The 15,409-nt window shown below is 42.3% G+C and overlaps 1 protein-coding gene across 1 annotated transcript in view; it reads left to right on the top strand.

The window, feature by feature from the left end:
• The window catches only part of LOC109928243 (dynein axonemal heavy chain 17-like), a 334,316-nt gene that overhangs the window by 121,493 nt on the left and 197,414 nt on the right, over positions 1 to 15,409 (top strand). The window contains exons 19-21 of the mRNA XM_048610756.1: positions 154 to 310; positions 4,152 to 4,256; positions 13,749 to 13,906. Of these exons, the coding sequence (XP_048466713.1) occupies positions 154 to 310; positions 4,152 to 4,256; positions 13,749 to 13,906 (420 nt within the window). The remainder of the gene's footprint in view (positions 1 to 153; positions 311 to 4,151; positions 4,257 to 13,748; positions 13,907 to 15,409) is intronic.

Raw genomic sequence — 15,409 nt, 5'->3', positions numbered from 1 at the left:
CTCTCTGCTCCTATGATGCTGCTTGGCCTGCTGTGTTCATCCAGCCCTGCACCTTGTTGTCTCAATTTTATCTATCAGTTTGCATATCAATCTCAGAATATGTTTTTTTTTGGTTGAAAATCAAAAGTTCATCCTATTTTGTGCTTTGTTCAGGTGCTATATTACATTAACACAATCACTGCATCTGATTATGGGTGGTGCACCAGCAGGACCTGCAGGAACAGGAAAAACAGAGACAACCAAAGATTTAGGGAGAGCTTTAGGCATTATGGTGTATGTATTCAACTGCTCAGAACAAATGGACTACAAAGTAAGAAAAATACTCATTTACTTGCAATTTCATGGATGAGTGCCTGTTTTCTCTTTGTGAAAATTTAGTCTCATCACATCTTCCTGCTTGATCTTAGACACTTCAGTTTTCCACAGACTCATATAACTACAGAATCTCAAAAAAAATGTGGAAGTTGTGCTTCAAGAACTAGAGCAAAAATTTCTACTTTCTAACTGCTGTGTAAATACATATTATTCAAATTTGAAGTCCTCTTGTTATTTTCTTTCTGAACAGTGGAAACAATCTATCATGTTATTTGTTAACCAGGAAGTCACTAGTAAAAAGAAAACTTCTCAAGTCTCTCAATAACCACAGCTGTTCATGCCAAGTAACACCCCGGAAAATCTATCCTGAAACATTTCAATTGCTTTTGTCCTTTCTATCAAGAAACGACAAATTTATGCACATGTATGGCCTATCTAAGGCCTTTCTTACTTATTTATTCTGCATGTTCAGGCACAAAACCAGAGAACCCATTTGCCATTTTATTCACTTAGCACACCCAGATCCCATCCCTCTTGTAATATATTTAAAGTCCTCATTTTATATATTTCTGCTTTGGCTATTCTTATTTCTAAGACACATCTCATTGTTATGTTTAAGACATTGTTTAAAAGTCAAGCATCACTGCAAATTTTGTTAGGTTAGGCATAGGACAAAGCACGTTTTCATAGTTGTTAATGATTTTCTATAATTCATGTTACAATACAAAATCGATATTGCTTCCCCAGTTTCTCAGTTCAGATTTTTTAAATGTATAGAATAAAATAAGTTACCCAGTACCGATTACATTGGTTGACCAATCACTAAATCGTTAGAAGTTATCTTTTAATTTTATTTTATGCATTCAGAACTCCAAATATCTCTAAGTTTCTGGGCAGCTTTCTTTTAATTTCATTAATTATTATCTTTGCTGTAATTCTATTAAGGAATTTTTGAAAATCTATATAATTCTTATCAAATGTGTTTCCCTAGCTGTGTTAATTGTTCAGAGTTCTAGAAGATTAATGAAACATGACCTGCAGTTTAGAAATCTCAGTTCAGCAATCCAGAATAATTCCTTTTTGTTCTAGTATAGTGCTTCACAAAATGTTCTTATTGTGAGCCCATTTTGATGCTCAAAAGTTGCTGAGACTCCAGACCTGTAAGAGTGGTTGGGAAAGAAAAGTTGTTTTATCCACAGTACTTATAAGCTAAAATTATTGTCTTTCCCATTACTATTTTATGGTAGGATTCAGGCCTACAAAATCCTGCAGTTACGTTAAAATCACTATTAAAAAGTACTGTGAGATTTTAAGAGTCCCTGCATCTTCTTTTTCTCCATTTATGGGATGTGATATTTGCTGACTGGGTGAGCAATTGTAACTCATAGGCATCACTGGTTGCCATTGAGAAGGTGATAGTGAACTGCTTACTTATGAATGATAAGGATGACTCAGTGGACAGGAACATGCCAGATTAAATACAATGTAGAGATAATGCACTTTAGCAAGAACTGTAGAGGAGCTGAATATTATTTAAATGGAGAAAGTCTGCAGAAAGCTATAGCACAGATGTATTTGACAGTCCTTGTGCATAAATCACAAAAAGCTAATATGCAAGTTCAGCAGGTCAAAGGAAGGCGGATAGATTATTGGCCTTTATTTCAAAGGAACGGAGAATAAAAGTAGGGAAGGCTTTCTAAAGCTTTCCAAAATGCAAGGCATTAGTCAGACCACAGCTGGAACACTGTAGATAGTTTTAGGCCCCTTATCTGAGGAAAGATGTACTGGCATTGGAGGCAGTTCAGAGGAAGTTCACTTTGATGATTCTGGTTTATGAGGGATTGTCATATGAGGAAAAGTTGTGTTGATTGGGCCTGCATGCATTTGGAGATTAGAAGAATGAAATATAGAAGATTCTAAGGGAACTTGACAGGTTAGAGGTGGATAGGTTGTTTTCCCTTGTGGGTGAGTCTATGACCAGAGGGTGTAATCCTGGAATAAAGGGTCACCCATTTAAGACAGAGATGAGGAGAAATTTCTTCGCTCAGTAGTGAATTTGTGGACTTTCAACTGCAGAGAGCTTTAGAGGTTGGGTTAAGTTTACTCAAAACTGAGAGAGACAGGTTTTTAAAGCAGTGAGGAAATCAAGGGATGTGGGAAAAAGGGAGGAAAGTTGAGTTAAGGATTACCAGATCAGAAATAATCTCACTGAATGGAAGAACAGACTTAATGGGTTTAAATGCTGTTTTTGCTCCTACATTTTATGTTCTACGTAACCTCAGAATGCCGTTAGGGAGGGACTTCCAGGAGATTGACCCAGGGACACTGAAGGAACAGTGATTTATTTCCAAGTCAGGATTGCAAATGGCAGTGTTCCAATGAATCTGCTGCCTTTGTCCTTCTAGATTTAACAGTTCATGGGTTTGGAAAGTGCTGTATATGGAACCTTGGTGAATTTCTCCATTACATCTTGCACTGTGTTGTTGGCTGAGTAACCCGAGTGGTGTCCAGTTTCTTGAGTGTTGTTAGAACTACACTGTCTAGTTAACTGGGGATACTCCATTACACTTTTGATTTATGCCTTATAGATTGTGGACAGGCTTTGGGATATGAACAGGTGAATTAATTGGTGCAGAATTCCTAGCCTTTGTCCTGCCCTCGTAGCCATAGTATTTATGTGGTTAGCCCAGTTCAGTTTCTTGTTAAGTGATCTTCAGACTGTTGTTGCACAATTCTGGAACTGGCAAAAAATCCTTACATAGTCAGCAAAGCGTACTTCCCATGACTGAATTTAAAAAACCTGGAAGACCCTTGGTGTTTCATTAGAGCTGCATGTCAGACATTACTGCATTGGAGCCCACTGTACTGATTGTAATGAGGTCAACCAGGCAGACCTCATAGAATATGAGTTGCCTGATTGGGTCTGTTAATCTGGCTGACAGATAAGAACAGGAATGTCAGACATCCTGTTCACTGAGTGTTGGCTTTGAGGGAGCTGAATCAGAGTCAAGGACTCTCCACATGTAAATAACGGATGACTTGGTGATGTGATACTGGCCTCTGTGGAGTTATTTCGATGACAAAAAACACGCTGCTGAAGAAATTTGCTCTCAACAGCCATCTTTGAGGTGAGGTAAACATTTCTGGCATGCAATTATTTGGGAAGCTTGACTCGTTCAATCCGACTGTCAAAGACTGTGCCCAGTATGTGGAAAGAATACATTATTTTTTCTGGGCAAATGGCACTGAAATGCAATGAGTAATTCTCCTGACAGCTTGTGGACCCACAGCATTTTTGGTTATTAGGAGCCTAGCTTTCCCTGAGGCACCAGATACTAAGATCTTTCAGCAGTTGACAGATTTAGTTAAGGAGTATTATGACACCAGGCCTACACTGTTGGTTTTACTTGGCAATTTGAGAACCAAGGGAAACCATAATTGGGATTTTTGACCAGATTAAGACAACTGGCAGAGGCATATGAGTTGCAGAGTATTCTGAAGGAAATGGATGTTATGCCTCTTAAAATTAAATTTAACAGACGATATGTGCTTCAATTTGTTTTAATAGCATTAGGGCAATGCTGTGCATATCTCTTTGTTTTAATGCCTATTGCTTATAAAAATGAAGTGTGACAGAAACTTTAAATGAATGAAATGAAAATAAGATTAAACTTTATTACAATTGGAAGTTAAATCATTTGGATTTTAACAGAAATTTTGAATAATGCATATTTGCACTTTTATTATTTATCATTTGTTCCTTAAGAACAATACCTATGTTTTTATCTTTCAAAGTGTGTTAACAGTTATAGAGATGATCTTTCTTCACCATATAGTCCTGCGGGAATATCTACAAGGGTTTGGCGCAAAGTGGAGCCTGGGGCTGTTTTGATGAATTCAACAGGATCTCCGTTGAAGTTTTGTCGGTGATTGCTGTGCAGGTAGCTTTTAAAATTTTTAATCATGCCTTCCCTATTCAAGAATAGTAACATTTTTTTTGTTCAAATTCCACATTTCAATGGAAATGTACTCTAATTCATGGAAAATCACTGTCACACATGCTTTGACAGTAAAGCCATAATTTAATTCGCTGCTCAGAGGTGGCCTGGAATGTGGAGTTGGGGTGGGAGTGTTCTGTTAATTGAATGGGCAGATGCATGGTGAAGATGCTGTCACTGATTAAGTCCCAGACGAGGATGTACAAAAGTGGCTTTCCTAACCAGAGTCAGTTGAGGCCCTCACAGGACACAAAGGGATCATTTAAGGGCCTCATCACATCACTGCTGGGATTGTAATCCTGCTAGGTTCACATCCTAGTAGGAGAGTAGAGCCCTCATACATGCTGCAGGTCGCATCTGTCAGGCGGTATTGGAAACCTTCAAAAGGGGAAACTAAATGCTTAAAAGAAGTAACACCAAATTCCGACCCGAGACTCTTGGGGAGTAACTTGCACCTTTCTTAGTTAGCAGCACAACCATGTTATTTTAACCCAATTTATGGCAGTCAAAATTAGAAAATCAACTTTCTTTATACAGGCCTGATTAATTTAAGCAGGTATCTGCACAAAATTTAACAATTTCTGATGAATCATATCATATGCTGGATCATTGTACTGTCATTTGCTTGCATCACTCTTCAGTGAATACAACTTCCGTAGACCTAAACTTCTGCCAGAACTTCTTTTACTTTAGGAGGGAAAGAAATTAGAAATATGCTATCGTCACTGAATGAATTTCACAGATTTTAAATAAGCTCAGATGCAAAGGAACAGATGTAATAATTTTTTTTAGGATTTATGATCACTTAGAAAGGCACAGTTTGATTTGTGATAGTCAGCATGGATTTGTGAGGGGTAGATCATGCCTCACAAACCTTACTGAATTCTTTGAAGAGGTGACCAAACACGTGGATGAACGTACAGCAGTGGATGTGGTATACATGGATTTAAGTAGGGCATTTGATAAGGTTCCCCATGGTAGGCTCATGCAGAAGGTAAGGAGGCATGGGATAGGGGGAAATGTGGCAGATTGAATTCAGAATTGGCTGACTCTTAGAAGACAAATGGTGGTAGTGGATGGAAAATATTCAACATGGTGCTCAGTTACGAGTGGTGTACCACAAGGATCTGTTCTGGGTCCTCTTCTAGTTGTGATTTTTGTAAATGATTTGGATGAAGGAGTGGAAGGGTGGATTAGTAAGTTCGCGGACGATACGAAGGTGGGTCGAGTTGTGGATAGTGCGGAGGGCTGTTCTAGGTTACAAAGGGACATTGATAGGATGCAGAGCTGGGCTGAGAAGTGGCTGATGGAGTTTAACCATGAAAAGTGTGAGGTGATTCATTTTGGAAGGACAAACTTGAAAGCAGAATACAGGGTTAATGGAAAGATTCTTGGCAGTGTGGAGGAGCAGAGGGATCTTGGGGTTCATGTCCACAGTTCCCTGAAAGCTGCCACCCAGGTGGATAGAGTTGTTAAGAAGGCGTATGGTGTGTGGCTTTCATTAATAGAGGAATTGAGTTCAAGAGCCGTGAAGTTATGCTCCAGCTATACAAAAGCCTGGTTTGGCCACATCTGGAGTATTGTGTCCAGTTCTGGTCGCCTCATTACAGGAAAGATGTGGAAGCATTGGAAAAGGTGCAGAGGAGATTTACCAGGATGTTGCCTGGAACGGAGGGAAGGTTTTACGAGGAAAGGTTGAGAGATCGAGGGCTTTTCTCTTTAGAACGACGAAGGATGAGTGGTGACTTGATAGAGGTGTACAAAATGATCAGAGGTATAGATAGAGTGGATAGCCAGAGACATTTTCCTAGGATGGAGGTAGCTATTACGAGGGGACATAGTTTTAAAGTGAGTGGAGGTAGATATAGGGGAGACATCAGAGGTAGGTTCTTTACTCAGAGAGTGGTCAGGACGTGGAATGCATTGCCACAGAGGGTAGTGGAGTCGGCTTCATTAGGGACATTTAAGCGGCTATTAGATAGGCATATGGATGATAGTATAAGGTAGGGGTGGAGGTCAGATAGACCTTAGGATTAGGGTAAAAGTTCGGCACAACATCGTGGGCCGAAGGGCCTGTACTGTGCTGTACTGTTCTATGTTCTATGACTCAATTAACTTTGAGAACTACAACAAGGTTTGTTGGACCTGATCCCAAGGACTCTCCACTGAGATGAATTGAGATGGAGACCTAGATTCCTTTAGAGCGCAATAGATGTAACCTCTTAGTGTAAATATGCGAAATTTCTCTTGAAAATCCACAAACTTTTATTGCCAGCATAAGTACAAGGTTGAGACTGATTGGAAGCCTCTGTTCTTGGCAACTCAGCAGAATTTGAGGATCCATTTCAGGATCACCCTTCCAGATTATGAGGGTGGGAGCAATGGGTGTGCAGTGCAGATCAGTCTCAGAGTATTTCTAACATTTCAAATTGTCTCTATGTCCCATTGTAAGCTACTTCCAATCATAAATTGCTTACACCTTACTCGGATCGAGCTAGGAACCAATCCTGAAACTCCCAAGTAAATTTGAGTTTCGCTTGCCAGAGGATCAGGTTACCTTCTTCTATCCAGCATATCAGCTCAACAGCAATGGAATTTAAACTCGGGTTAAGAAAATACAGCCACGAGAATAAGCTATTTAGTCCAATGCACCCATTCTGCTATTCCACAAGATCCTGGTTAATTTACAATCCGATCTACAATACAACTCCATACACCCAACATTCCCCATATTTCTTGCTACCTTTTGCCAACAAAAATCTATAAATCGCAAGTTTGAATGAATAAGTAACTTGTATCAATTTATAATTTGCAGAAGAGAATTCCAAACATCACAGCTTTTGTGGGGGATTTTACACAGCCCAAAGAGCCCAACATACCATGTGGAGTGACTGAATGAGGCAGGAACTGAAGTTTTGGTGATATGGTGGAAGGGTAGTTGGTGAGGATAGTCTTTCAAGAAAAAAAACTGATAGGCCTAAAGCAAACATCCTTCTAAATGTGTTGGCTGGTAGAAGGAATTTTCAGAGTTATGGGGGTGTGTTTGATTTGTTAGGGAGGCAGGACCAGTTGAAGAAGTCTTGCAGTGTGGGCCATGGAATTGAATAATAACTTTCAGAATGTTGCAAGGAGAGCCTAGAATTCAAGAGTAATGTCAACAAGGATGGGTGCAGGCTCAAGTCAGGAGAGAAGGGATAGTGTTTCCAATCAAATGGTAATAGAATCTAGTATAATGGGGCATGTTGAAGAATGAAGGAATAAAGGACCAAAGTGATCTGGTGAAAATTGAGGATGATTTTGAGAAGCGGTGATGACATGAGGAGGGTGCAGGACAGTGGGTTCTTTCACAAATCTCACAATGACCATTTCTGAAATTTTTCAGAAGCACATGGGCTGCTGAGATTGGAGATCAAAGTGGGAAGAAACAGTATATGGTGGGTGGAATTTGGTTGTGGAAAATGGAAGGACTTGTAAATCTCACCACTCATCAATTTTGTTGGTGAAATCCATGGCAATACATGATTACAGATTACTGTCTGCCTTCTTTGCACAGTTTATTCACTGGAATACCTATGTTTTTTATATTTTCAACATTCCTGCAATCGTAGAAGGAGAGGATGATACAATGGATGAGACCTACCAGTCAATAAAGGCTGCCACAACAGCAGCCGGGAACACCAAAGTGGAAGGTCGGTCAGAATGCGGCCATCTTTCACATTGATGACCAGCACTGGCATTTGATAGCAAAGCAGTATCCATACTACAGGGCCTCCTCTTTTATAGCTGATAACATTGTCAGCTGATGGCAGGTTACATCAATTAAACACTTTCCCTGGCCCAGATTTTCAGGTGTTTCCCATTTCAGGTGGTGTGTGTGTGAGAGACAGAGAGAAAAAGAGTGAGTGAGTGTGAAGGAAAACAAGTCTGAGTAGGTTTGTGAGCGACATTGAGTTGCTGTGAATGTGTAGGCCTGACTGAGAGTAAGAAAGTATGTGCATTTGACACAGATATCATGTTTGGAGAACGGAAAGTGTGTGAGTGGCATTGAGAGTCTGTGTGGACAGCACAGAGACTGTATGTGTACACGTGGCATCGAGAGTATGAGACCATGCAGCACCAGGAGTGTGTGTGTGCATGCAGCAGTGGGGGAGTGTGTGTAACACCAAGAAGGTGCGTGGGTGGGAATAAGAATGTACATGGGCATGGGATTGAGAATGTGTGTATTGTGTGACTGGGAATGTGTGTGTTTGAGAGCAAGTCTGTGTGCATGTGTGGCAAGAGAGGATGTGAGTGAGAGAGAGTGTGAACGGGTATGAGACAGTGTGTGTATGAGTGGGTGAGAGAATGTGAGAACATGAGGAGAGTGTCATGTGAGACAGTATGTGAGACAGTTGTGAGAGACTGTGCAAGAGAGTGTGACACTGTGCGAGTGTATGAGAGTGAGCTTGAGAGAGTGTAAGCATGTGAGAAAGACTGTTCCTGAGAAGGTTTGTGCATGTTGCAGAGAACGTGCAAGAGAAAGTGCGTGTGTGAGAGAGAAAATGTGAGAGACTGTGAGAAGGTGTGTGAGAGACAATGTGAGTGTGAAGGAGAGTGTGTGAATGTGGAAAGAGTGTATGAGAGAGTGTGTTTTAGAGAATGTGTTTGTATGAGAGAGTGAATATTTGTGTGTGAGAGTATTAGATTTTGGCTTTTCTAGCGAGATCAGCTTTTCCTTAAGTTGTTACTTGATATTAGAACAAAGAACAAAGAAAATTACAGCACAGGAACAGGCCCTTCGGCCCTCCAAGCCTGCGCCGATCCAGATCCTCTATCTAAACCTGTCGCCTATTTTCCAAGGACCCATATCCCTCTGCTTCCTACCCATTCATGTATCTGTCTAGATACATCTTAAATGATGATATCATGCCCGCCTCTACCACCTCCGCTGGCAATGCGTTCCAGGCACCCACCACACTCTGCGTAAAGAACTTTCCACGTATATCTCCCTTAAACTTTTCCCCTCTCACCTTGAAATCGTGACCCCTAGTAATTGAGTCCCCCACTCTGGGAAAAAGCTTCTTGCTATCCACCCTGTCTGTACCTCCCATGATTTTGTAGGCCTCAATCAGGTCCCCCCTCAACATCCGTCTTTCTAATGTAAATAATCCTAATCTACTCAACCTCTCTCCATAGCTAGCGCCCTCCATACCAGGCAACATTCTGGTGAAAATCCTCTGCACCCTCTCCGAAGCATCCATATCCTTTTGGTAATGTGGCGACAGAATTGTACGCAGTATTCCAAATGTGGTCGAACCAAAGTCCTATACAACTGTAACATGACCTGCCAACTCTTGTACTCAATACCCTGTCTGATGAATGAAAGCATGCCGTATGCCTTCTTGACCACTCTATCGACCTGCGTTGCCACCTTCAGGGTACAATGTACCTGAACACCCAGATCTCTCTGTGCATCAATTTTCCCCAGGGCTTTTCCATTTATCGTATAGTTCGCTCTTGAATTGGATCTTCCAAAATGCATCACCTCACATTTGCCTGGATTGAACTCCATCTGCCATTTCTCCGCCCAACTCTCCAATCTATCTATATTCTGCTGCATTCTCCGACAGTCCTCTTCATTATCTGCAACTCCACCAATCATAGTGACATCTGCAAACTTGCTAATCAGACCACCTATACCTTCCTCCAGACCATTTATGTATATCACAAACAACAGTGGTCCCAACACGGATCCCTGTGGAACAGCGCTGGTCACAGTTCTCCATTTTGAGAAACTCCCTTCCACTACAACTCTCTGTCTCCTGTTGCCTAGCCAGTTCTCTATCCATCTAGCTGGTACACCCTGGACCCCATGCAACTTCACTTTCTCCAACAGCCTATCATGGGGAAACTTATCAAACGCCTTACTGAAGTCCATGTATATGACATCTACAGCCCTTCCCTCATCTATCAACTTTGTCACTTCCTTAAAGAATTCTATCAAGTTGGTAAGACATGACCTTTCCTGCACAAAACCATGCTGCCTATCACTAATAAGCCCATTTTCTTCCAAATGTAAATACATCCTATCCTTCAGTATCTTCTCCAGCAGCTTCCCCACCACTGACGTCAGGCTCACCGATCTATAATTACCTGGATTATCCTTGCTACCCTTCATAAACAAGGGGACAACATTAGCAATTTTCCAGTCCTCCGAGACCTCACTCATGCTCAAGGATGCTGCAAAGATATCTGTTAAGGCCCCAGCTATTTCCTCTCTTGCTTCCCTCAATAACCTGGGATAGATCCCATCCGGACCTGGGGACTTGTCCACCCTAATGCCTTTTAGAATACCCAACACTTCCCCCCTCTTTATGCTGACTTGACCTAGAGTAATCAAACATCTATCCCTAACCTCAACATCCGTCATGTCCCTCTCCTCAGTGAATACCGATGCAAAGGACTCATTAAGAATCTCACTCATTTTCTCTGACTCCTTGCATAACTTCCCTCCTTTGTCCTTGAGTGGGCCAACCTTTTCTCTAGTTACCCTCTTGCTCCTTATGCATGAATAAAAGGCTTTGGGATTTTCCTTAACCCTGTTTGCTAAAGATATTTCATGACCTGTTTTAGCCCTCTTAATTCCACTTTTCAGATTGGTCCTACTTTCCTGACATTCTTCCAAAGCTTTGTCTGTTTTCAATCGCCTAGACCTTATGTATACTTCCTTTTTCCTCTTTGCTAGTCCCACTATTTCACCTGTCATCCATGGTTCCCTAATCTTGCCCTTTCTATCCCTCATTTTCACAGGGACACGTCTGTCCTGCACTCTCTTTAAAAGCCTCCCACATTTCAAATGTGGATTTACCCTCAAACAGCTGCTCCCAATCCACATTCCCCAGCTCCTGCTGAATTTTGCTATAGTTGGCTTTTCCTCAATTCAGCACTCTTCCTTTAGGACCACTCTCATCTTTGTCCATCAGTGTTCTAAAACTTATGGAATTGTGATCACTATTCCCAAAGTAAGCCCCTACTGAAACTTCAACCACCTGGCCAGGCTCATTCCCCAACATCAGGTCCAGTATGGCCCCTTCCCGAGTTGGACTATTTACATACTGCTCTAGTAAACCTTCCTGGATGCTCCTTACAAATTCTGCTCCATCTAAACCCCTAACACTAAGGGAATCCCAGTCAATGTTGGGAAAATTAAAATCTCCCATCACCACCACCCTGTTGCTCCTACATCTTTCCATAATCTGTCTACATATTTGTGCCTCTATCTCACGCTCACTGTTGGGAGGCCTGTAGTACAGCCCCAACATTGTTACCACACCCTTCCTATTTCTGAGCTCTGCCCATATTGCCTCACTGGTGGAGTTCTCCATAGTGTCCTCCTTCAGCACAGCTGTGATATCCTCTTTGACCAGTAATGCAACTCCTCCACCCCTTTTACCTCCCTCTCCATCCCACCTGAAGCATCTATATCCTGGGATATTTAGTTGCCAATCTTGCCCTTCCCTCAACCAAGTCTCAGTAATAGCAATAAAATCATACTCCAAGGTACTAATCCAAGCCCTAAGTTCATCTGCCTTACCTACTACACTTCTCGCATTAAAACAAATGCACCTCAGACCACCTGTCCCTCTGCGTTCATCATTTGCTCTCTGCCTACTCTTCCCCTTAGTCACACTGACTTCATTATCTAGTTCCTTACAGGCTTTAGTTACGACCTCCTTACTGTCCACTAACCTCCTCATTTGGTTCCCATCCCCCTGCCACATTAGTTTAAACCCTCCCCAACAGCGTTAGCAAAAGCAGTCCCTAGGACATTGGTTCCAGTCCTGCCCAGGTGTATATGCACCACGACAGCTGGCTGTTCACCCTCCCCCTTCAGAGTGTCCTGCAGTCGATCTGAGACATCCCTGACCCGTGTACCTGGGAGGCAACATACCATTCGGGAGTCTCGTTTTCGACCACAGAACCGCCTATCTACTCCCCTTACAATTGAATCCCCTGTGACTATAGCCCTTCCACTCTTTTTCCCGCCCTTCTGTACAGCAGAGCCAGCCACGGTGCCATGAACCTGGCTAGTGCTGCCTTCCCCTGCTGAGCCATCTCCCCCAACAGTATCCAAAACGGTATACCTGTTTTGGAGGGAGATGACCACAGGGGACGCCTGCATTGCCTTCCTGCATTTTTTCTGCCTTTTGGTCACCCATTCCCTTTATCCCTCAGCCATCCTAATCTGCGGTGTGACCAATTTGCTGAACGTGCTATCCACGACTTCCTCAGCATCGCGGATGCTCCAAAGTGAGTCCGTCCGCAGCTCCAGAGGCGTCATGCGGTGTAACAAGAGCTGCAGCTGGACATACTTCCTGCACGTGTAGAAGTCAGGGACATCAGCCGCGTCCCTGAACTCCCACATTGAGCAAGAGGAGCATAACACAGGTCTGGGATCTCCTGCCATATTTAATTTTAAGCTTAACTTAGACCTACTATAATATCAAATACTAGACAAATGAAGTGAAAAAAATTTGTACCAAATCACTCTACTTACCAGCACACGATAAAAAAAAAGAAAAACTCCTTATCAACACAGCAGAGTCTTCTTTTTTGGTCAGAGGAGGAGGGCGGATGGGAGACACTACACGTGTAGTGTCTTGGGTTTAGCCAGTCCCAGATATGTAAGTTCACTCACATTCCAAGAGTGCAATTCGACCGCTCCCACTCAACTCTGCTGCCGAAATGAAGAACTTACCTCCCGGCAGGCCCCTGGTCCTCGCTCTCACTGCTCCCGCTGCTGCTGCTGCTGCAAAAAATGGAGGTGGAGTGAATTCAATTGGTTGAAAACTGGCAACTGCAATGCTGGGAACCTCAGTGAAATGCCAAGAGGAAACACTGACTCGACAATTCTGGTTGAAGATGGATGCAATTGTGTCAGCCTTGTCTTTTGCATTGATGGGCCAAGCTCCCCTATCATTGAGGATGGAGATTTTCGCAAAGCATATACCTCCTGTTAGTTGTTTAATTGTTCATCACCATTCACAACTGGATGTGGTAGGACTGCAAAACTTCTATCTGATCCATTGGTTGTGGGATCACTTAGCCTTGTCTATTACGTGCTGGATCTGCTGTTTAACATGCAAGTAGTCCTGTGTAATAGCTTCACCAGGTTGACATTTCATCTTTTTAGTTATGCCTGGTGATGCTTCTGGCTTTCATCTTACACTCTTCATTGAACATGTAAAGAGAAAGATAATTTAAAAGATGATACAGGGTTTGACATAGGTTAATTTTCAGGCCATTAACTTTTTTATCAAGGTCATCAACCTCAAATGTTAGCTTGGTTTTCTGGATGTTGCTTGGTGAACATTTCCAGTTTTTTTTTCTGCTTTTTTTTAGATTTATAACTTGTGCAGTATTTTGCTTTTGTGTTAAAATAGGTGGTTTTTGCAGGTGAAATGTATCCAGGATGCAATACGTGACAAGAAAAAACAATTTAATTTTCTGGGAGAAAATATTGTCCTTATCCCTACAGTTGGCATTTTCATCACAATGAACCCAGGCTACGCAGGACGGACAGAACTTCCAGAAAATCTGAAGGCATTATTCCGGTACTGTAACTGACTATTTAGTTTTAATATGGTTCTGTAGATTTGCTGTACGTTAAATATATAAATATATGTTACATATGTAAAATATATTGAAATCAGAATGTAGGCTATCAAAAATGATAGCTGCTGTAGAATTTCCAAAATCATTTTTTTGCCACCCTGATAGATGATGTTTTAATAGAACATTGCCTTTTTAGCCTAAATAAATGAGGTATTGTGCTTCATTGACATACAACCACATTGTGCTGTATTGTCCTCTTCCTCTCAGTAACTGAAGTTTTATAGTTTGCGCCATAAAGTTTTAAACAAAATAATAGACTCAAAACCACATCATGATAATTAATACATCTATGAAACTGACTTTTGATTCATTCCTATCTTCCATACAATTAACATTATTTAATTTCAAAGTCCCAGTCTCTCCCAGATGCCAGGGTTTGAACTTTGTATTTTGGGCAACACTGTGATGGAGTTTTATAGGTCCTTTCAAATTGGCTTCAGTGGCAGGAGAAGGTGCATAAAATCAGAACGGAGGACAACAGACTGGGATCTGAAATATAGTAAGAACTGCCGATGCTGGAGTCTGAGATAACACAGTGTGGATCTGGTGGAATACAGCAGGCCAGGCAGCATCAGAGGAGCAGGAAAGCTGACATTTCGGGTCGGGACCCTTCTTTAGAAATGGTGGAGGGGAAGGGGGCTCCGAAATAAATAGAGAAGGGAAGGGCGGTAATAGCAGGTAGATAGTGGAGCGGATAGGGTGGAAGAGAAGACTGACAGGTCAAGGGAGCGGAGATGAAGCTAGTAAAGGTGAGTGTAGGTATGTAGTGGTGGGGATTGGTCAGTGAGGTGGGAGGAGCGGATAGGTGGGCAGGTTAAGGAGGCAGGGATGAAGCTAGTAAAGGTGAGTGTAGGTAGGTAGTGGTGGACATTGGTCAGTGAGGTGGGAGGAGCAGATAGGTGGGAGGGAAGACGGAATGGTCAATGAGGTGGGGATGAGAGGGGGGTTTGGTCTTGGGATGAGGTTGGGGGTGGGGAGATTTTGAAGCTCGTAAAGTCCACATTGAGACCATTGGGTTGTATGCTTCCAAGGCGGAATATGGGGTGCTGTTCCTCCAGTTTCCGGGTGGCATCATTGTGACACTGGAGGAGGCCCAGGATGGACATGTTGTCCAGGGAGTGGGAGGGGGAGTTGAAGTGGTTCACGACTGGGAGGTGTTGTCGTTTGTCGCAAACCGAGCGTAGGTGCTCTAGGGATCTGACATCTTAATGTTGTTTCCCATATCACTGACAACAGCCAGCTTGGAGGGCAGACTTGCATGTCAATGCACTCAGCGTACAATTGAGGCAATTAACAGGCCTATTAACAATTTTACAATGAATTTAAATCTCTTTTAGCGGTGCCTGTGAGTCACAAAGATCTAGATCCTTGACTTGTAAAAGGAAGCAAGTGGGAGCTGACTGCTGACTCTCTTCAGCAGCAATTGAGAGTACCAGCATGAT

The sequence above is a fragment of the Rhincodon typus genome, chromosome 23 (assembly GCF_021869965.1).
Source record: "Rhincodon typus isolate 14 chromosome 23, sRhiTyp1.1, whole genome shotgun sequence".
Lineage (NCBI taxonomy): Eukaryota > Metazoa > Chordata > Chondrichthyes > Orectolobiformes > Rhincodontidae > Rhincodon > Rhincodon typus.
Note: the sequence above shows the minus strand (reverse complement) of the source record. Positions and strands in the feature narration are given on the sequence as shown.